Source organism: Cebidichthys violaceus, unplaced genomic scaffold (assembly GCF_023349555.1).
Source record: "Cebidichthys violaceus isolate CVI_PGR_0920_01 unplaced genomic scaffold, fCebVio1.0.p SCAF_1, whole genome shotgun sequence".
Lineage (NCBI taxonomy): Eukaryota > Metazoa > Chordata > Actinopteri > Perciformes > Stichaeidae > Cebidichthys > Cebidichthys violaceus.
In genome coordinates, this window is record NW_027176262.1 from 9,143,756 (window position 1) to 9,166,469 (window position 22,714).

At 39.0% G+C, this 22,714-nt stretch overlaps 2 protein-coding genes across 5 annotated transcripts in view; one reads left to right on the forward strand and one right to left on the reverse strand.

The window, feature by feature from the left end:
* Positions 1 to 258: 258 nt before the first annotated feature.
* Positions 259 to 7,614, reverse strand: LOC137871664 (butyrophilin subfamily 1 member A1). Of its 4 annotated transcripts, none has more exons than XM_068709542.1 (8): positions 7,581 to 7,614; positions 5,769 to 5,794; positions 4,619 to 4,680; positions 3,004 to 3,306; positions 1,940 to 2,212; positions 1,115 to 1,240; positions 941 to 973; positions 259 to 721 (listed from the first exon to the last, which is right to left on the reverse strand). In XM_068709542.1, exons 1-8 carry the CDS (start codon positions 7,581 to 7,583, stop codon positions 675 to 677), a joined length of 873 nt encoding a protein of 290 aa, XP_068565643.1. In that variant the 5' UTR covers positions 7,584 to 7,614; the 3' UTR covers positions 259 to 674. The 4 variants fall into 4 exon arrangements, with proteins under 4 accessions (XP_068565643.1, XP_068565638.1, XP_068565646.1 ...); XM_068709537.1 differs by having other exon boundaries at positions 934 to 973; XM_068709545.1 differs by having other exon boundaries at positions 676 to 721; positions 934 to 973; positions 1,098 to 1,240.
* Positions 7,615 to 11,107: 3,493 nt separating this feature from the next.
* Positions 11,108 to 22,714, forward strand: part of dync2h1 (dynein cytoplasmic 2 heavy chain 1) — a 107,008-nt gene continuing 95,401 nt past the window's right edge. The window contains 23 exon segments of the mRNA XM_068709569.1: positions 11,108 to 11,198; positions 11,756 to 11,973; positions 12,177 to 12,350; positions 12,749 to 12,887; positions 13,510 to 13,628; positions 13,984 to 14,128; positions 15,124 to 15,269; positions 15,420 to 15,506; positions 16,503 to 16,637; positions 17,048 to 17,161; positions 17,269 to 17,380; positions 17,865 to 17,989; positions 18,272 to 18,447; positions 18,699 to 18,894; positions 19,012 to 19,107; positions 19,356 to 19,517; positions 19,684 to 19,782; positions 20,047 to 20,186; positions 20,457 to 20,685; positions 21,170 to 21,297; positions 21,577 to 21,692; positions 21,969 to 22,096; positions 22,414 to 22,563. Coding sequence (XP_068565670.1) covers positions 11,791 to 11,973; positions 12,177 to 12,350; positions 12,749 to 12,887; positions 13,510 to 13,628; positions 13,984 to 14,128; positions 15,124 to 15,269; positions 15,420 to 15,506; positions 16,503 to 16,637; positions 17,048 to 17,161; positions 17,269 to 17,380; positions 17,865 to 17,989; positions 18,272 to 18,447; positions 18,699 to 18,894; positions 19,012 to 19,107; positions 19,356 to 19,517; positions 19,684 to 19,782; positions 20,047 to 20,186; positions 20,457 to 20,685; positions 21,170 to 21,297; positions 21,577 to 21,692; positions 21,969 to 22,096; positions 22,414 to 22,563 — 3,099 coding nt within the window. The 5' untranslated portion in view covers positions 11,108 to 11,198; positions 11,756 to 11,790.

The following is a 22,714-nucleotide window of genomic DNA, read 5'->3' on the forward strand; positions in this document are numbered from 1 at the left end:
TAAATATTTGTTCACAGCTTTTGATACTTTAAAGCTGATACCTCATTTTTGAGAGACAAAGTTAAAGTAAAACTAAAGTAAACTATGTGCTGACTAATGTTTACGGTTCTATTATGGGCATTAAATAATAAAATACAATTTTAAAGTGCAAAAAAACATTATACTGCATTTAAAAATAGTAAAACACAGTCTAAAAAGTGAAGCCTACAGGATGTGTAACAGATCCCATTTCTGCCCGTAGAGGTCAGTGCAACAATGGACAATACACAGTATTTTAATAATGTTACATACAACATTTTTGTTTTCATTGCTCACGATGCTGGGAGGTGTTTCCCCAACAGACTGTCTTCCAGTATACAACAACAATCTCACCACAAACCATTGGAAAAGCCTTTTTTTGGAGAAGTAACCTATTCTCAGTTAAACGATGCACTGTACATTACCCGTAAAAGAATACTGATAAGGAATACTTCCTTAAACCCTTAAATAGTCACAAGTGTCAGCGAAATATTAAGAGCAGGAGGTCCCCAGTGAGTCTCTCTGAGTATTGACTCTGGCCGTTCTTGCCTTGTATGCAGCAGTCAGTCACAAATGTAACGTACATTTGCGTGACATACAGTTTTAGTTGTAGATTCTACGGTCCGGGAAAAAATCGAACCTTCCTCTTAACCAATTCAACCCTCAAGAAGACTCCTTGATTTCATTGAGGACTGTTTCCTCCCTGGAGAAAATGGAAAGGAAAAAGAGAAGAGGGGGACAGTCAGAGGTTACAAGACTTCGATGTGATGTAAAACTTAGCCGTCATGAATTTCAACATTTCTTCATTGCAGTTGTGCCTCATGGAACCCTTTATCAGCTTATATTTTACATTACTTATGAATGAAATCAAAGTATTACAAGTATTTTTGTTGCCAATTGCAAACATCCACTTACTCCTCACATTCATTTTCTTGACTCCCAGCTACTTTTGCTCCTGAAAACCAACAAAGAATCTGCTGTGAGTTTTTCTCTGTTATGCTCAGTCATTCGTACTTTCATCTTTGTATTTTTAAAAACAGATATGCAAATGTATGTAGCACAGCTACATTGTGACAAACCTAATATCTGTCCTTACTTCTCTGTCCTTTCTTGCAATGCCAGATCCCTAGCACTGCCGCCATAATACTGACAACCACCACTGCACAGATGGCTGCTGCAATCACATTAGGACCGCGAGTGACAAGTGGATCCTTGGGTGTACCTTCAGATGAGAACAGTGTTTATCAAAACATATTAACTATATATAAAATGGTACATGCCCATAGTGATGGTTTTTATTTGCCTTGGTTTTAAAATATCCGTCTGAAATTCCAACTGCAATTAAGGTGAATTTTAAATAAGCTAAATAATAAGCTACACAAGTGTTCGTACTGGTAAGATGAGTTACTCTGCTGAGTTACTGATGTCTCTTTCTCAATATAAGTCTGTGGGAAAAAGTATTTTAGTGGCTCAATGGCATCACCTGACAGACACGGAAATGGTTATTCCACTATTTGACCACTATGTAAAATTTGCTTCAAAGCCCAGCGATCTTTTTGGAGCCTTGAGCTGTAGTGTATTGTTTATTTCTAATTAACAAATGTTATCATGCCAACCAACATGCTAAACTAAGATGGTGAACATAGTCCTCGCAGACCGGTTTGGCTGTAGACACTTAGTCTTGTTTAAGCTTTAGAATCTTAACACACAAACTTTAAACTCTTTTGTGAAAATCAGTAACAGGATGTAAAAGGATGCAAAAATTCCCTCACACATTCCTTTAACATTAGCCATAAAAACAGATCTATGCCAAGGAGTTTCCATTGTCTTTCACACTTCCCAAAACTTGCCCAGGGGTAAAAGTTGAAAACAGAATTTGGTAGAGAAACCTTTGGGACTTTTGAATGGGTAGCCTACTCACAGACTGGGCGCATTTCTGAGCTGACGTCGCCCACAGAACAGCTGAGGGACAGCTTTCCGTCAGAGCAGTTGACGAATGCGATGCTGGAGATGTGGAATGTTGTGGTGTCTGGATCGGTCATCTTACTGTTGTTCACAACTTTCATACTCCCCGGTATGTTCCATGTCACCTCAGTGGCTGGGTAGCCACCATGTGAGGTACAGTTCACTAGGCAACTAAAGTGATGATTTTCATCACTGCAGTGCACTTTGAGTGTAGGTTTACTGTAGTTTGCTAGGAGAAAGAGACAGGGATAAAAAGGGCACTGTCAGGTAATAGTACTGTAGGTTGCATAGCCATTCACCTTTTCAATGATGCAATATTCATAGAGCCATAGAGCCTCCCTAAGTTTTAAGATCACTAACTCACAGACAATTCACCTTTACTGAGACAGTGATGGATAAAGGCAAAGGTTTTTTTTGTTTGTTATTATACTGAAGGCATTTAAGTCTATCCACAGCAGTGGTCCTGAGATAGATAACCTGTTGATAGTTTCCCTACTTTTGGTAAAGGAGATGCTGGGATGGACTCCAGACTACTCAGACCCTGAGTAAGTGGGCTTGGAGAATGCAAGTCATAAATTGGTCTGTGAATCAGATTTATTTTACCTCAAACAGCACATCCCCACTTTAACAATTAACAGTACAATCAAGGTTCAATACCTGCATGGTAAAGGATTTCCTAAACTTAGCTGGCTAGGTATTATGCACATACTTCTGTGCTGTAATCAGTTCAAATGGTGGGCACTGACTTTGTCATTTGTCATTCCAATAAAATCTCTCCTGTACTATTGCTCAAACATCTGGGAGTGTGCAGGTATTTGAGAAGCGCTAACCCAGATAATGATTTTGTCAAATAATTTTCACTGGCACCACTTTCAGGTGAAAAAAACTATTCTTCACCTACAATGTTAGAAATGAGCTGAGTGCCTTTATCAGAGTACTCTACATACAGTATTATTCTGTCATTCTCAAGTGTTAGAAATTAAAACCTAAAACTCATACAATCAAATACACATGTCATACCTGTGACATTGAGGTGTAGGTGTATTTCAGGTTCAACTCTCCACTTTCCACTGTACTGGATAATGCATTGATAGTCACCACTATGTGAGACCTTCAAATTGTACATGAGTAGAGTTTTGTCAAGATCCACTCTAGTGTTCTCCCATGTCTGCGTTGATACATTTCCTGATGCATGGTAGCCGTTCACAAATGTTTCGCCTTTCTGGAAGTACAAAAATTCCAATGTCTGTTTTTTGTCAACGGGACAGTGAAAGGTCACTTTTCCACCGACCTCCCCTCTGAGCTGAATCAAAGCAGCACTTTCTGGAAAAAAAATGGAAGCAAGAGAAAGGGTTAAAGCATGCTGGGAAAGCCTCCATGAAACAGTATGAAATTGTCTTTATGAATGCAGACAAATTGTGTTTCACAGAATGTATGAGTTGTACGCATTTTTGTAAATGTGATAAAAAATAATGCACCGTGTATGTAAGTGTTGAAAGATATAATGAGATGTGGAGTATAATATGATAAATAATAATACAATCAAGAAGGGGACAAGAGTTGTGTACAGTGTTACTGAGTCAATGTTGCATGTCAGAAAGTAAAACCATTAACAAAAAGGTTTGCAATCTTTATTTTTCAACTTGAAATAAACTTAAGCAATAAAAGATGAGTAAACAGTTCTTACTTTAGGCTGTGGTGGTGTGAAGGGTTTTTGTTCAGTTTTTTTTTATAGCTTCTCTTTATGACGTAGTAGAATTGTTTCAGTTCCTCATCAGCCTATTTGAGTTTTATGTAAAATACACAACTAATAGTGGTCCCTTCATGTCGTACATGATCTAAAGGTCACAATATCGAAAGTGACGTTACAGTGAGCAACAAGCAGGTTTTTCTTTTCATTGTCACCTTGTGTGTGGGTGTTTTTGGGAACACCATTTATGTTTTTGGTTTTCATCTTTCATCAACAAAGACGTTGCGTTCTTCACCAGCTAGTCATTATTTTTTTCTGTGATTTACAGGCCTTAAAGTCCCAGTGCTTCTGTATTATGATGTGTTCCCCAGTAAAATGGAATATTTGAGCGTTGTACAGTTACAAGAGGGAATTAAAACAAATCCTTCACATTTGATTGGATTGCTAAAAAGTGTACGAGCTTAGAATGTAGCGCAACACGGGGCTACGGAGGACTGTGACTCCACACACACCTAATGTGTTGCTAAAAGTTGCAGATTGATTGATAGATGAATGCTTTGATATTATTGGTTGAAATTGGTTGTGACTAGCTTACTTAAGCACACGTCATATTTTGTTTTACAGGAAGAAAAGATCACTGGATCAATTTTATTTATTTTTTGCATATATTATCAAATAGGTGCACAATATGACCGGGGATGTGATCTTTAAAGGAAATGTTAATGAATAGTTCGACCGAGATTTGGATGAGAATATACTTGGCAGGAAAGCAAATTAAGAGACATATTTCCCAAAATGGTGAAATATTCCTTAAAAACCAATTCAACGAAGTTAAAGAGAATTTAGTTCTGTAGAGCTGCAGAGTTGGATAATTCAACTTGTTTCACTATAAAACCAAGATGACGGTGTGTGTTGTTGAGGCACTGATAGGACAGAACTGCTCACCTGTGACAGCAGAGGGCCATGTCATAGTCAAAACCAGCAGCTGGAGAGAAAGCCTTCCGATTCTGGGAAGAGAGAAGAAAGCAAAACGTTGTTTACATGGTTACTCAGGTAACCCTGGGGCGTTGCAGTGACACAAAGAGATGCCTACATAGGCATGCATATATAATTTGACAGGTAGCCATCTGGGCCCTGTGCCCAGAGATTTTGCAATTGAGTGGTTCAGTTAGTCGCTATGAGCCACACATGCTCGTATTGACTAAACTTGCCCTAATCTGTCAACAACCGTCAATCTCTCTAAAGCTGACATAAAAACAAGTACACACTCAAAGGTGATATTAATGTGAAACCCCACACACAGTTCAGCAGTATGAATATAGTGAGTATATTACTTTATGGGTCTATAAAGTACTTCAATCATTCATTCCTCCCAGAGGTGACTCCAATGTAGTTTCAAACAGTCTGAGGAGAGTTACTGAAATAAATACTTGTTACACAATAAGTTCAACTCTCAGTTCTCAGTATACTTGCCCCTTTGGATAATGTGGGTCCATACATACATTTTTAGCACAGGAGCGTCAATTGATGACCCTTGACCCATGCAGCAATAGCTCCACTGAGTGATGCAAGGTCATAAACTCATTAGGTTATTATTAGATTTAAAGCACTGGAATACTTCAGTAGTAGTACGATGCAAGACTTTATCCCAGTAGCAACTAGCAGTAGAGTTTAATAATTCACAAAGGAGGTAATTATTTGTACCATGATGAAACCTGTAAGGTAGTTCTCAGACAGATAATTGTTTTACTTGTTTCCTGTCAATCTTTTGTGGTTATCTCACAGTAAAACTGCTACCAGCATTTTAAATGGAGAGGGAGTTTGAAGGAAGTATTCAGTGTCTTGACTGTAATGCTCACATAGACCACGTTAATACTAATGACTACATCACTGGCTCATCTGTGGAAATCATCTTAGGTGACTCACCCAAAAGAAAATTCAAAAGTGTTGATGAGGGTTGGAGTTCAGATCGTGGTCGTGGTAGATTATACAGATCATTTAAAAATAGATTAGCATTTAAAAATAGATTAGCTATAGCATTGTCATGTCTACTGCTCAAAATCATGACGTAATAGAAAAAGGCTGTGGTACTTACAGGAAATGTGGGTTGCATCGTGATGCCTATTGAAAAGACAAACAAGTTAAACAGTGTGATAGGACTGATTATCTTTTGATTTGTTATCTTTTAAATCAGTGCACATGTACCATAAATTGTCACTGATTCTTTTTAAATTTGCCCACTTTGTAAATTCAAAGTCATTCATAAAGTAAACACAGCCTCTTGAATGAATACACAAACACAATGCTATCTTATGTGAAATATCTGGCTGGCCCTTGACAGTCAGTCTTGCAAAGGAAAATGATTCCTGTCACCCTGAAAGAAAACATCCAAAGAGTGTTTTCAACAGACACCAAGACAGAGGAAAGTCCCAGTTCAGTATCTGAGAAAGCCCGTTCATTTTACTGTGCAGAAGGGTGTATTCCTGTACCCGCACACTTAAGACGGTGCCTTCTAGTTTTCTTTTATTTATTTATATTGTAACAAAAATTACATGGAAAAAAGGGCTCCTAGGGGGAATACCACTACATACACCGTGCTTCATAATAAGCAGCAGTGTCTTCCTTAACAGAAACCACGTCTCAGGGAATTCCCAAGGGCCATATGATTACAAAGGTTTCAGTTAAAGTGATACCAGATGGATCATGAAGATACATTCATAACTATGACATTCTTGACTCATCATTAAAATAAACATCAGGCATCATGTCTTCTTCAGTATTGAATGTGATATGTATTTTTTTAATTTCTGTGAGTCAACACTATATCATATTTTTGAGGCTACAGTGTATGGTTTAATGTATTGTATACAAGTGAGCAAACTAAAGATATTGCAAGCAGAGAGGATTGTTTGAGCATTATGATTGACTTTGAGTTATATGTCATAAATCACTTACAGTATATCTAATATACCAACAGTTTACAGTAGTAATCAAGCATTTACACAGTGAGGCTTTATTGGAATAGGAATTTCCACATGACGTAACATGATTTACAAAGCACTACATACCCTGCTGCATTTTTTTTTTAGAGGCTGCCTTTTGCCAATCAGATATACTACGAAACCACACACCAGTTTCACACATTCCTTTATTTCATCTCATCTGTGTGATACTTCCAGTGGGTCAAAATACGAGATTACTTTTTGTGTTGGGTGAAACTGATTAAATTGAGGTGACAGACTTGTGTCAGGATAAGATTATTTGTTTTTGCTGCTATTGCTACACAGCTTCAAGAAACAGCATCATGTATACTAGATAACTGTTTTGTGATGAATTGGCATTCCTGGAATGTAGGCTTCCTCAACACAAGTCACTCAATGACTATAAACCAGTCATGTATGAAATCAGCAAATACAAGTATTTACACTTTTAACACAATCACTATGTTCCACTCTCTCTTTCTCAGTTATACACACTGAGTAAATGAGTCAAATTTAAAATAAATACATCAGCAGTGCTTATTTGCACATATTATTCCCTCTGTAAGATCTTCTAGACCTAGAGGCCAAAAATATTTTCTGCTATGGTTTAGTTTACTAAAAAAACATACAACCCCTCATGGGAAGGCTTTGATTGAGTCCACACACACACACACACACACACACACACACACACACACACACACACACACACACACACACACACACACACGCACACACACATTCACACCTCCAACATACATGGCATTCACATGCTCCTGTTAAATGGCGTTTTAAGTTTTTCTTTCACACAGAAACCTATGTAAATGCATGAGAGACAGTCTTCCTTTCTGGCATCAACGCGACAGACAACAATAAAATGTCTTGTTTTCACAAGAGTCAAGTAAAAGAACAGAGGACAAACTCACCATCGTGCTGTGAAGCGTTCTCTGTCAGTCTGAGAGAGTGAGAGAAAGGGACTTCCTCTTCATACAAGCTAGATGGGTGGAGCTGTGAGTCATCATATGAGCAATCTATGAGTTCAACCTGAACATTGAACAGTCCTGTTTTAGTTGAAGAAAACTTGTTGTATCTTTGATACAGCACAGGCACATGTGTTATTATATGTAATACTATTAACAATGGATTTGTTCTATTCAAGTGTCCCAGGCAGCCTTGGCAGTGCTACAGTTAGCCAGCATGTATTACTTCAGGGCCCTAAAAGTGAAGCAGCTAAATGGAATTCAGCTTCATTCAATTTATTATGTACACCTGTGCTCTTCCTGCTGTGACATGTCATTATGTCTATTTTTTTAAAGATTGATAGTAGCAAATAATAATAAGTAATATATGTAACTAATAATTGTTTTGCTGAGATTCATTTTGATTATATACTGTTAAGCAGCTTAAAGTGGGCTTCCACAGAATTGTGAGGGTGTGAGGGTTGTATGAGTTCATGTGTATGTGTTGTTCAGTTGTTCCATGTCACAGAAGATATCAGGAAGCATGATGAACTTCCCTGTCTGCTTACCAGCTAAGTCTCATCTGACCATGTGTGAACTCTTTAGGAGATATCACAATAATTTATCATGGCAGAATACTGCACCACATCCATAATTTTCTGCTGCTATGTTTGTTTGTTTTTTTAAATGATTTGTTTCGGAATTGACTGAACTGATTAACTCAGTGAGAGGGAAGAGGGAACTAGAGAACACAGTTACCCTTAGTTTAATCACACGGTCAGCCATTATTACACAATTTTACTTTGGGCATGACATTAGAGAAGTGGAGACAATGATTTTCCACTGAGAAAAAACAGTGGTTAGGAGACTGGATATGTAATACAATTATTTAATATTGTGAAAGCAGAGAGTTAATGCAATAATAAATATGCCATCTCATCGGTTTCAGGGTGACAAATCAATAAATATTCATCCTTTTTGGGGCTGTGAATGTAACCATTTAAGGCACTAAGAATAACGTTTTGGTGTGAAATACAGCAGTATGATGCCAAATTTAAGATTGTAAGAAAATGTGTGATTGCATTGTGCGCAATTTTTTTTTCATCACAGCCTTTATCTGTAATCTGTCATCTCCCAATTTGTGGTGAATATGCCACACAATGTCTCTCGAATGCTGTTTCTTGGATACAGGTGGTGTGCTTCTCAAAACATACAGTACACTCCCACAGCTGGTCTGCCTGGAAAACATCTGCAGCTAACCACAAAGTGTTTCACATTTAAGTTTGTTCTTTGTTCTTTTGTTACATCGGTAGAACATCTTTTCACTACTGTTTTTCAATCGCTTTGTTATAGCACTTTGTTTATGAGATAATATTAAAATATTTCTATATATTAAATATATCATTAGCCATTCAATTCCTGTTAATCACCATTCAATAAGTTTGTGATGTTCAATGTTCCCAGCTAATTGAAGTGAATACAAAATGGTCAGTCTCTAATGTATAAACTTCTATTCTAATCTACTTTGACACTTTAAGAATAAAGATTTACATAATAAAGTGTTTTTTACCCACTTACAGTTTTAATTGACTTTGTGAAAAGAGGTTAGAAAACATTACCTTAGGTTTTGTGAGTCTATATCCTTAGCCCCAGAAACGGTTTATCCTACCTGGGAGTGGAAATGCTGATTACAGGAAAACCGTCAGTCCTTAATTTAGAAGAAGAATTTAGGGAAGAAACAATGAATAAGCGGGATTTTTCATGTGTATCCCTGAAATATTTGACAAAAAGTACCCAGAAAGTAGAGCCTCCTTCTCACTTGCCCTTGACTCACCCCTATTATTTTCATCATAACATCACATTTTAGTATGCTACCGTGTTTCCGGTGTCTTACCTTATCAAAAGATACTGACATAAGCGTTGTAGGGTGTAGAGGTGGCATGAATGTTTGTGGTTGTTGTCCAGTAATATGTGCTAACCTAGCTGATAAAGCTTGTTTTATTGAATGAGAGGGTATTCGAATTTTGACATCCAGGAAAACGTAACAGAACAATGAAATATAAATCAGTTTTGTAATGAATCTTACATATGTATTACAAAACAGATGACAATGCCTTATATAAAATTGGCTGTATATGCTAATGCAGAAGTTAACACCCATAGGGCCCCTTACAGCCTTGCTTCAGTGGTTTTCAGGGACAATGGGCAGTATGTGGGACGAAAGGCTATAAGAACATAACCAAATGTGCAAAGTAGTTAAACAAATCAGTTCTCATTATATGGGGGATTTTGAAACTCAAGAACAATCTCAAATATACTACCACCTTTCTTCAGTAGCTTCCTGTCTAAAAAGTGCTCCCCTAAACTAAAGCAAATGACCAATACATATGTTAGTTTTACAAGCAAATATATAGCACTGCATGCTGCTGCAAAGTCTGCAGTTGGCACTGGTATCTGCTATCTGCTTGTCTCTTTGGGAAACTCTAGGGCCCAGTTGAGAATATTGCTGCATTAATAAATTGGGGGAGTTTGGATTGCACACAAAATTGGATTGTAACCAACTGATAGTTCATGGGGCAAGAGCAAGGAATGGTTTAGAGGCTGTTTTGAGAAATGTGTTTGAGTAAATATGCATCAGTGTTATTGTTAATCCTTCTGGTCAACAATAACAATAAAGGCCATCATACTGATAACCCGGAGCTGTCATTACGTGACTCACTGTACACTATCATGGTTTACTGGAACAAGGGAATAATAGCCATCACTAATGGTATTAGTACCACCTATATCAACTGTGAGAAGCCAAGATGTCTGCTGTGAAAAAAAGACCTATTGAAGATATTGAAAACATGAATATGCAAGTTATAAACTATCTTAATTAGCTTAGAAGTATCCTCCCGCAGGTGGTGAGCCCACAGGATGGAGAGGAGGGGGGTGCCACGTTGCTGCTTTGGGCTGTGCCCGGCCGGGCTCCGTGGCAAACCCGGCCACCAGGCGCTCACTGTCGGGCCCTCCGACTGGGCCTGGCTCCAGACGTGGGCCCCGGGCTTCCTCCGGGCAGGGTCTCCTCAACTCTTCTTAGTTTTTTCATTGGGGTTTTTGAACCATTCTTAGTCTAGCCCTTTCGCCTGAGACCAATTTGCCATGAAAGACCCTACCAGGAGCTCTAAGCTCCAGACAACATAGCCCTCAGGGTCATGGGGGCACTCAAACCTCTCCACCACGTTAAGGTGATGTCTCCCCGGAGAGGCTCCCCGGAGTATATATATATATATACTGTACATAAAATACCTTGCTTCTTAAAATAGGCCTATGTGGGGAAAAAAGTTATCAAGCTTAACCACGGCTGAAACTGCCTGCCTGAGCAGCTATTCTAAGCAAATGGCGTAAGTACACTGCGTAAGTTTCTAGTTCCAGTTATAGGTTCCGCTGTGTCATGTGGTACAAGTGATCGTAGTTGCCTGGTAACCACGCAAGCATACTCTTGGCTACACACAGGCGCTAGTAACGGATTGCTAAAGCTTTCATCCATGATTTGAGTTACCAAAAAAGCTCCGAGAGTGGAACATTTGGTGAAAAAAAACGGTATGCGACCACGGTTTCTATTAGTTGAATAGCGTGCTGAAGTCAAGCCAGCTAATGTAAGGTAAAATGCGCAACTTTATTTTAGAGACGTGGCGAGCTAACGTTAGCAAGGTAGCTGGTGTCATTTGCCAATGCTTAGTTATAGCTAATGCTGCAGCATAACTTTGTAAACCCTATTTTAGTCCTTCCCATTTGACGTTAAAAGAGACAGCAGACTGTCTGGATGCATGCTGGTTTTATAAGCTAACGTTAACGTTAGCACATTTAAGATAGTATAGTTAGCTAACAGTTTAGCAGCGATACCAGCAGTGGTAACGTTAGCACCACGTTAGTTGGGTTAAAGCGTAACCAACGCAAGGATCAACGTAAACTGAAGTCAAAGCCTGATATGGCCCCAGTTTGTCTCTTGATGCAGCAGTAATTAGCCTGGCCCTAAGATGGCACATTTATTAAATCTATAGAAATAACCACGAGACGTCCAAAAGTGATTTGTAACACAATAGCAGCCATATCCCTCCCAAAGTGTGGTCATTTACATTGTTATTTTTTTTGTACAGCTTTCTCAGCATCAGTACATCATTGCAGCTGAACGATGACCCACGGTTCAGATGATGCTCGCAAAAAGTTCATCCTGACCACAAGTGGAAACTTCTATGGGATAAAGGCTTCGCCATCTCTGCTTGACAGCCCAGAGCTCAATAACTTCTTGGACGATGGAAATGAATTTGTCCTGTCCGTCAGCAGACATGACAGTGTGCTTCACTTGTCAAATAAGGTAACACATGTTAAAAGCATTACAATGTTAGAATTTCTTAGAGTGTATTGAACTGTCCATGTGAAAGAATTTGATCAAAACCCCCTTTTTTTTCACTGTATGTGTCAAACTAAACGCCTGGTATGTACGTGTGCAGGTCATGTACCACATAACCTTACACATATCCACATATCCTTTTGAAATATTTCACCTTCCTTTGTCAGACTGGAGCATCGGGGGACAGCAGAGAGAAGGTGTTGGTGTTCTTCAAGCTGCATCCCACAGTGATTACAGAAGACAACCTTCACCAGAGCCTCCTTGTGTCGTCTATGCTGGAGTCTCCCATCAACACCCTCTACCAGGCTTTAAGACAAGTCTTTGCGCCTGTACTGCTGAAGGTAAGCCAGTCTCTGTGTATTAAAGAATTCCACAGATGCTTTTTGAAAGATGTAGGCTTTGGTAGTAACATTAACCACAGTGGAAGATTCTGCTGGACCACACAGTCAACAAAACTACAGGAAGATGTACAATTTCTGAACACATTTCTAAATAAAAAAACGTATTTAGAAAAAAACAACACTCTCCTTGACTATTAGAATTGAAAAACTTGAGATAATTGCAAACACATTATTGTAAATAAATATTACCACACCACTAGGATATGTACATAAATACTTTTAAAGTGTTTTCCCCTAATCTTTTGATTAAGAGATTAATAAGGCTGGAGCAGAAAACAAGACTATTTAGTCTAAAACTTTAAAAAGTGTCTATCTTGTTCACCTCTCTCTCTCTTGAGGATGAGCGCTGGTGTTCAGCATTTGACCCTAAGCTGGCTGGCCTGCTGAGTGAGCTGGAGCTTGGCCTGGGCTCAGTGGTCCGCCAGTCTGGAGCACAGCCCTCTGCCAAGAGGGGCCGCACAGAGGAAGATGTTCTCGGTAGGCATGAATATATTTCTGCAGAAACAAATACACAGGTCTGAGTTGTAGTGCATACAGAATGATCATATAAGCTGCACATATATATATATATATATATATATATATATGTGTGTGTGTATATATATATATATATATATATATATGTGTGTGTATATATATATATATATATATATATATGTGTATATATATATATATATATATATATATACACACATATATATATATATATATATATACACACACACATATATATATATATATATATATATATATATATGTGTGTGTGTATATATATATATATATATATATGTGTGTGTATATATATATATATATGTGTATATATATATATAAAATTATTTTTTTTACAAACATATATATATATATATATATATATATATATATGTATATATATATATATGTATATGTATATATATAAAATTATTATTATTTTTTTTTTTTACAAACATTTGGATTTTGGAAGGACTTTCTGCATGTGATTTTGTGAAATAGGGCTGCACGGTGGTGTAGTGGCTGCATTTGTTCACGTATCTGATAACAACAAAGATACATTATGATTTTCAAACTATGTACTCATATTTTTTTTCCCCCAATCTTTCAGGCATCCTGACTCCCAGTGATGAGTTCCAGTACTGGGACGATCTCTCTGAGTCTGCGGAGAAGAACAGTGTGAGAGAAAGGGCCACCTATTTCACTGAGGAATTTAAACTCATACGAAAGGTATGCATGCAAACATTTATTTATCAGGAGTGGCTACATGAAAAAATTAAATTTTAAATTACATTCACTACATATTATTTCTATAGTATGTATACAAGGTGGTTGCTAAATTAATTATAAAATTAAGATATAATCTGTATCTGTATTAAGCAATGATTCCATAGATAAGTCAGTTATTAAAAGAAAGCCATTACATATTGGTACACTTTGTTATTTTATGTCTTAACTTTAACTTTGATTCTTAACATTTACATTATCTCACACACTGTTTTGAACGCTGTTTAATAATTGATTTAGTAGCTGACATTTCAAATTGCAGTGAACTAATGGGGAACTAACTATGTGTGTCCACCAGGAGTATGGTGGTCTTGATGCCTTGTCCATGCCGGATGTTATGGATCTGGTGGAACAGAGCAGAGACACTCTGGATGATATGTGGAGGCAGACTGATTTTGAGCCTTATCCAGAAACACGCATGGCCCGACTCATGGACGTTATTGGTGGGACTCTCTCACACATTCACAAACCAAAACCAGGAAATGAAAACAATATATTTGCTGATGTTGTTTTTGAGTTGCATTGTGCGTCAAGACTTCTGTGGTACAAAGATCATTTAGCTACTGTGGTTGTTGGTGAAATGCACATCTCTTGATTACTGAAACTGACTTTGTTTTCTTACAAACTCCTCAGTATGCAGTACCAACTCTATATACAGACCATGGCTTGTCAATAATCTATGCCTACATGATGTTTTACCCTAAACATTGTTCCCATAACACATTTGTCATATTCACAAAACAACTGATATCTTCTAAATTGCGCTGTATATCTTGGGGAGATTAAAATAAGTCCCAATCTTATCTACATGCTTATTATACGAAGCCAAAGCCTTCCCAAGTCCATTGAAAAATAGACATGTTGAACAGTTATCCTAATTTCCAGAGACTTAGTGTCTGTATATTGTTTTCCCTGAACACCAGCGTCAAATTTCAGTTATTTCAATGAGTAGAGAGTGGATGCGGCCGCCTAGAGAGAAAGCGGTCCACCCAGCAGCTTTTTTCAGAGCGCTCTGAGCCTCCGACTTTTTTGTGCGGCCACTCTGAGGGCGTCTAGTTAAAAATCTGTGATGTCTTCAGAAAGACGCTGGTGTGTCGTCACTTCGGATGAAGTCCTCCCAAGTGCCCTGTCAGCGCTTTCTGCTTGAAAAAAAAACTGCCTGATGGACACTCGGCGGTCTCAAAGCAGGACCAGAACATAGCATGCCAATAATTAAATTTTGAAATGCTTGAGATGCAATCATTTATTAATAATGTTGACTCAGTGCCTTGACACCCTACGTAAGAAACAATGTGTTGCCTTCAAGTAAAATGAAAAAAAAAATGAAAAGTGCTTTGGTAGTCCTGGAATGTGTGCATGTGTGCTTTTCCTGTGTTTGGACTTCTGTATGTGGCAATTTTGTCTTCTTTTCTTTTTTTTGTGTTTGTTTGTGTACAAGGTGGAGCCCTGGGAAGATATGTGCAGAAGAAGCTGAGTGGCCTTAAGATTTTTGAGGAGCCATTTGTATCCGTGAGGGAGAACATGAGAACGGGGGTTGCCATCTGTGAACAGTGGGTTGTTGCCTGTGAGCATCTAACTGGACAGGTATGGAAGAGATTAAAATAGGAAATAAGTATGCACAAAATGGTTCCAAAAATCTAATTTTTTACAGTTTACTCTAATGAATATATAAAACAAATATTTGACTGAAAAACGAAAAGCTGAATACACATTTAATTGCCTTTTTTTTCTCAGGTGTGGAAGAGACATGCTCCACACCCCTGGAAGGGAAACAAGCACTGCCCACAAACCCTTCAGTGCCTTGCAAAAAGATTGGATGAGGTAAGATATGGTTTCAATCAAGAGTCAAGGAAACACTTTCTGTAGAATAGACAATGCCAGTGCATATTTCTCCTTTTCACATGACATTGTGGTGCGCTGGCTGCATCACATTCTGTGTTTAGATTACCTCCGCAAGTATCGTCTTAGTTTCTGCTTGTTTGCAAAAGAGCAGACGTCACATTTCAATGGAATTTCCACCAGAACAAGGAAGGGAAAATGAACCATACATGTATTGACAAAAACACTAGTTAGGCACCTTATTGATCCAGAAAGCAAGCTACTCACATTGGACATTCATTCTATGTTCATATGTACAGATTTTATCCTAACTTTGGTCTTTACACAAATTGTGATCCTGTTTGGGCTCAAAGGAGCCTTTTGGATTGGGACAACCTTATCAACTCCTTCTGAAAATCAGAGCAGCTGTGGCTCAGTGTTTAGAGAAGAGGTCAAATTTCATGTACATATGTACCTGTATGTATTTGACTATTACAATAAAGTTAAAGTGTTTGCAGACCAGTATCATTTCCCTTGTAGATAATTGCTTAACTGTGGTATAGATCTATGATGCAGTTAAAACCTTACCTCGCCTGGCAAAGTGTTTATCAGTTTAGAAAGGCTACAAACACATGGGAAAGTACCTTGATTGATCCAGAGACATTTGTCCACTGCCGCATACACACAGATGCCTCTTTCCTCTTGACAATATATTTTATAATTTCCCCAGTAGACGGAATGACAAATGTGGGAATTATGAAATATTTTTCCTGTTCAGCAGGTCTGACGTTGGCGTTGGTCAGTTTAGCACGCTTATAGAGATCTCTATTTTTTAGGATGTGTCTCCCATTCCCATACATACAGCATCTTAGAATTAGAGCCACAGTCGGATAAGTCAGTTACAAATTGTAATTTATGTCGTTGACTTACAACCAAACACATAAATAAAACAGTTGAAATAGATAACATGTGAAAACACTCCCTGTTTACGTCTACCAGGTGGTGACTCTCCGAATGGTTCATGAGAAACTGCTGCGTCTGCTACCAGGAGGGAAGCAGCAGGCTCTGACTTCGGATCGTGTGTTTGAACCTTTCTCTGGACTCAACCCTCTGCATTACAACCCGTACACTGAGGTTAGTTGTATGAGTGTGCATACTGTTTGTGAGACTTCTGAATTACCTTGTTTGAGCCTTCCTCATGCCTGTATTTTGTTAAGTTCAGTGGCACGATATGGTACAGGTTCTTCATGTGTGGCTACTTGATGACACTTTCAACAGATTACTATCCAAACTGAGGGATTCTCCAATCATGCTCACACTTTCCAGCTACAGCCAATTTGTGAGCGTTTGGCTGATGTGCATTTTCAAGCCACCTCATCCTGAATTGACTTTGATACTGTAGTATAAGTACTTGTCTTGCGACTGTAAACATAGAAAGGAAATGATGGTTATTTGGTCACATCTTCTACACAATCTATTTAGGCAAGGATGAAACATCCCTCTTTAACTTAGAGCATGACTCTTTGTTGTATGTTTTTTTGTAGCCTCTCTGGAGAGCAGCAGTGGCTCAGTTTGAGCGCCAAATGACTCCGTCAGAGCAGGAGGTAGCTGGCAGACTAAAGAGCTACATTGCTGATGTACAGGACAACCCACAACAGGTAGTAAAACACCAACTACGTCAGCTCAGGTTGTTAATATTGTGTGTGGGTGTGTGTTGATGTGGGAACTTACCGTAAGTGCCTGTGCATGTGTGTTTGTTGTCTAGCTGTTGCAGGTGTTCCAAAAGCACAAGGAGTTAATCAGACGTCCCGCCATCAGCAAAGAGCTGCAGTCAGAGAGAGAGACCCTCTTGGCCAGACTACTGGACTACAACAAGGGTACCCAGTTCTTCCCCAAAGCACTTATCTGTGTCTGTGTCAGAGATAGTGTGACAGTGGGTTATTGTGTCTACAAAAAAAACATTTTACGCTCATGTATTTTAATGTGGCTGCTAAAATAACTTACTATTGAAAAACAGTGATGCATTTATTTTATGTAATAGTAATATTGTCTAGACCAGAGGTTTTCAAAATCAAAGACGTGAGGCAAAGACACTGCATGAGGTGAAAGGGACAGGTGCATCCTGGTCTTCTAAAAACAACAGGAAGTCAGTGGCTGTGACAGACAGCTCATGGAGGCAGTTAAGGCACTTTAAAACCCTGCTGCAGCGCCCAACTGCAGCAGTTTGAGTCAAAAATCATATTCCTTGTCAGAGTCACAACTGACTGAATGCTAGATGTTAAATGATGCGTATGATGTCAGTGGTGACACATTGTTGTTCCTCATCTTTGACCCCTCTCTACTTTTTTAAAATGTTCTTAGGCCTGAAGAGTGACTTTGAGAGTCGATGCCACGGAGGCCCTGGAGACAAGTCTGGCCCACTCATTGGCAGGAACCTGCCTGAGGTGGTCAACAGAATTGTCTGGGTCCAACAGCTCATGCACAAGGTAACTGAGTGTGTCTGTCTTTGCATGTGCACATGCTCACATGTGCTGTATGTGACTGATATAATAGCATGGACCTTCTGGTCTATCGTTGATTTCCATTTGTAAGAGAATGAGCTTTCGTTAGATAATGAGGCAGATTGGTGATCATATGAAAATGACTAAAAATACACCAACTGCTTTTTGCTGATGTTACAAATCCAAATAATTCCGATGACGATGAAAAGAATAGTGTGTTCTGATTCCCTTCTCTTCTATATTCCTGTGCTTGCATTCTTACATTAGATTGAGGACTCTGTTCGCATAGCTGAAGCACTGCTTTCAGAGCTGTCTGGATTCAAGGGGTTCCTGCATTTCTGTGATGACCTGCTAGAAGTTCTGAGGGCTTATGAACAGGAACAGTTCGAGGACTGGTCAAGAGATATACTGTCGGGACTGGCTGACCCAAAGTCAGGAATCAGGTTGGAAACTTTACACACTGTGACATTAACTAACAAGACCTCCAAGGGAAAGTTCAGAGCAACTATGAATTTCATCTTATTATTTCCTCAATGATCCTTTTCATTTGTGAATAGACTGTATATAGTGCTGCTTTTTTTTTTTTTTTTTTCACCTACATCATCACCACATTTAGCACATTGATCAAAGGCAGTTCTGCTGGAATGGGTGCTGGTTTGAGTGGATCGAATTGTAATTCTCTCCCGCTGTATAGTCTCCAGGCTAGTAACCGTGTGATGGACCTGGACCATGTGGACGGCAGGCTAAAGATCCAGTATTCAGACAGGCTGGTGAGCCTGCTCAGGGAGGTCCGGCAGCTCTCTGCCCTGGGCTTTCCCATCCCAGCCAAGATACAGCAGGCTTCTAATACTGCAGACAAATTCTACAGACAAGCCATTGTCCTAAAGCAGGTGAGAGTGGAGGTCAAGACACACACAAACACATTTTCTTTCCTCATTAATGTATTAGTATTTCTGTTTTTAGCTTGTCAAAAGCTGATATTGTAACAAAGTGTTACTGCGTTGCAGGTGGCCCATTTCTACAACACCATTGACCAGCAGATGATTCCCTCTCAGAGACCTATGATGCTTAGTCTTGCCCTGGCCTTTGAACAGGTCATCAAGGTACACAGCTGGAAATTATCAGGGTTTTGTTTAGCTTTGCCTTATATATTTAAGATTGTAATCATTCTTTTTCATAAAAGTCTAATGTTATAAAAAAGGAACTGGAATTTCTTATTAAATGCATGAAAAAGTAAAGGAACTATAGTTTCTGAAATGTCTTTAACATAACAACCCACTTGTCACCTATAAATTCTACCCGAAGTTCATATTTTGGACTGGAGTATGACCTTTATGCTTTTCTTTCTAAGAACCCTCGTTCGCAGTCAAAGGAATCGGGTGGTAAACTGCAGATCACCTGGGACAACCCCAAAGAGTTGGAAGTTTACATTGCCAAGCTGCAGTCTGCCGCTGAGAGACTCTCCACCGAAAACAGGAAGTTACGCAAATGGCACACTGACTTCATTGACAAGGTTGTAGCATGCTGTTATTTTTTGGACTTCAGTTGTTTTACTAGATGATTGAATAGATAGGCAGTTAACACAATTTGTCTTGTTGTAAGCATATTCTTTTGGAATCATAATTTGAGATTAGTCACTAACGTCTTGCTGTGTATTTGTATTTGGGTATATTTCTCAGGTGGTGACAGTGATGAATGTGGACCTACTGAGACATCAGCAGCGGTGGAAGGATGGCCTTCAGGACCTCCGTACTGGCTTTGCCACTCTGGAGGCTCAGGTATTGATTACAGTCAGAAGTGTGTTTGCCGCTGGCCTTCATAGCTTCACTGAATAAATACTTTTGTATATTCATGACGATAAACATTTGGAGAAACCCTCAGGGGGAGCTCTGTGCTTACTGCGATTATCATTGTAAATAGGCATGGAACTAAATTATAATAGTGCTTAGTTACTAAGCTTTTTTTTGGACGTACACAACCTGTACAACAAATGTTCCTCCTCCCTCCTTGGAAAACGAATGCATGTATGTGCGTGTGTTTAGGGCTTCAGGTCTGATGACATGCGGGCATGGCGTCAACACTGGAACCATCAGCTGTACAAGGCTCTTGAACACCAGTACCAGACCGGATTGGAAGCTCTGAACAAGAACCTGCCTGAAATACACATAGACCTCACTTTCAAGTCAGTATTTTCTCATTCCATCTCTCTTATCTCTGCCATGTAACTCATTTTGTGTGGGTTTATCCCCCTTTTCTCTCCCTCTCACGCATATGTGGTGTTTTCCCCTTATCCTGAATCACTAGCACTGATTTTCTGTCCCCACCACTTGGTCATATCACCATTTCTCTTCCTGTCTGTCTGCCGCTTTCTTTTTCTCTCAACAACATTATTAAGTAGTGTGGATTAAATATTTTTTTTTTTAACCTTTTTTTTCTTTGAACTTGTGATTAGGCAGGGCCGTTTGCAGTTCCGTCCTCCGTTCGAGGAAGTGCGAGCACGCTACTTCAGGGAGATGAAGCGGTTCATCTCAATCCCAAACCAGTTCAAAGGAGTTAGTGCCCAGGGGGAGGAGCTTATCTTCAGCGTCATGATTGATAGAAATGCTTCTGGGTACCTCACCATTTTCAGCAAGGCAGAGGACCTCTTTAGCCGTCTGCAGGCGATACAACACAAGTTCAAGGTGCCTGAACAACAAATTATTTTGATATCAATACTGATTTAACTGATTATTGTTAGTTGACTGGCCTGTAAAAGAAATACCTTCTTTCACTTTTTGCTCATTGAAGCATTGAAATGAGCCATTACTGTACTATTTTCGTTGAAAGAATGCTACTTGGATTATTTATAGTTCTCTATTTATATACGGAAGCTCTGTTATTTTCATAGTCAGCATTTTTCCCCTTTACATTACCTATTGTCCCAGTGAGCACAGCATATTATTTTTTCCCCTCTGTGTGAAACCATGCATATCTAAATCGTTGGGGAAAGCCCTCAGTCAACACCAGACTTCTCTTTTTATCTCTCCTTTTCATTAGTTCTGTTTTCTTTAGTCATTTATGTCTTGTTGTGACGTGTAATTTGTCACCTTTGATGCAGAAACAATTATAATCTGGAAACATGCACTGCACCCAACCACTGTGATTCTGTGTGTCTGTGTGTTGTAGGAGTGGGTGGTGCTGGGTCAGGTTGATTTAGAAAAGTTAGTGGAGACGCATCTGAACTCTGTGCAAGACTGGGAGAGAAACTTCAAGGCCCTGAAGGCCAGAGGGAAGGAGTCAGAACGTCTGCCCAGGTATATCTCACACATAGTAACACAAGTCAATATAACTAAGTTATAACTTCTCAACTGAAAACCAAACACAAACACAAGTTTTCTTTTTGGTACTCTGCTATGATTCAGCTTTTTCAGATCTCACAGAGTTCTTCTTTAGCCATTTGTAGTTGTAGCTGGCATTTTATTTGCCCTACCAGGATTACGGTTCACTTCATGTTATTTGACTCCACAAATACGGAAATTGACACCATAACGATAGAGTCACAGGCACTGATCCTTTTGTTCCTCCTCTGTCAGCCAGGAGAAGGTAGACTGTATTACAGTCAACTGTGAGCCAGTGAAAGCTGTCATCGATGACCTGATCCAGAAGCTGTTTGACATTCTGCTCTTATCACTCAGGAAGTCCATATATGGTAAAAACATAGTTAACTCAATTGCCTTTTCACTTTTCCCCCACTTTGTTTTTACTCATTTACAGCATTAACATTGCATTGTTATATAACGTTATCAGTGTTATTTACACCAATCACAAGCCAAATATTTCCCTTTTTCAAATTCTTTATTTGGGCTTGTGTGTTTCAATTTTGTTTTTCATTCTTTTAGTCCAATGCCATCCCCTTTGGTCTTACTTTCTCTTTCCTTTTTTGTTTCCTTTCCTTTGTGCATGTGATCTTCCTTCTTGCTTGCAGGGCACACCCAGGCCATAGACAGTTTTGTTTCAGAGGCAACAGAGACCTTGTCCACTCGACCAGACAGCATGGAGGAGATTGGTGCGGCCAGTAGCAAATATAGCCAGATATTAACCCGCAAACCAGAAGTAAGACAAAAACACTTCTAAACACTGGCTAGCAACCATCTTTAATGCTATTATTAATGCTTTAGGTTTGGGAAAATTGTTTTCTCATACTTTCTGAGTCATGCTGCCAAATCATGGGGATTTTAGAACCAACGGTTAATTTCCTTCATTCAGTCAAATCCTTTTACTACCTGTCAAAGAAATGAAAGAATAAAGTCTTTGACATTGTTATATATATATATAAACACAGTGCCTTGTAATTCCAAATGGAATGCGCCAAATGTTTGACATGAAATGGAAATAAACAAACTAATTATATACTGTATGTATGTGTATAGATCCTACCTCAGTTCCAGTGTGCTGAGGAGAAGAACCGCTTGCTGAGAGCAGTGGCTGGAGGGGGCCTGGACTCGCTGTCCTCACTGAGGGCCAAGTGGGACAAACTGGAACTTGTCATGGAGAGCCACCAGCTAATGATCAAAGATCAGGTGACTCACAAACACACACACACACACACACACACACACGTTGGATCATGTTTAGAAAAATTCTTATCATAATTTTTCTGTAACAGCAGCTTTTTGAGACTTCTTCTTTTCCCCTTCTATCTTTCCTCTCCTTTGCCCATTTACCCCCAAA

Bases quoted from the DNA above. Each gene is read 5' to 3' on its own strand.
- LOC137871664 (XM_068709542.1), bottom strand. The intron at 1,241-1,939 runs GTGAGTAGGCTA...TCTCATCTGAAG, and splicing joins CTCAGAAATGCGCCCAGTCT to GTACACCCAAGGATCCACTT. The intron at 722-940 runs GTGAGGAGTAAG...CATTTTCTCCAG, and splicing joins TGGGAGTCAAGAAAATGAAT to GGAGGAAACAGTCCTCAATG.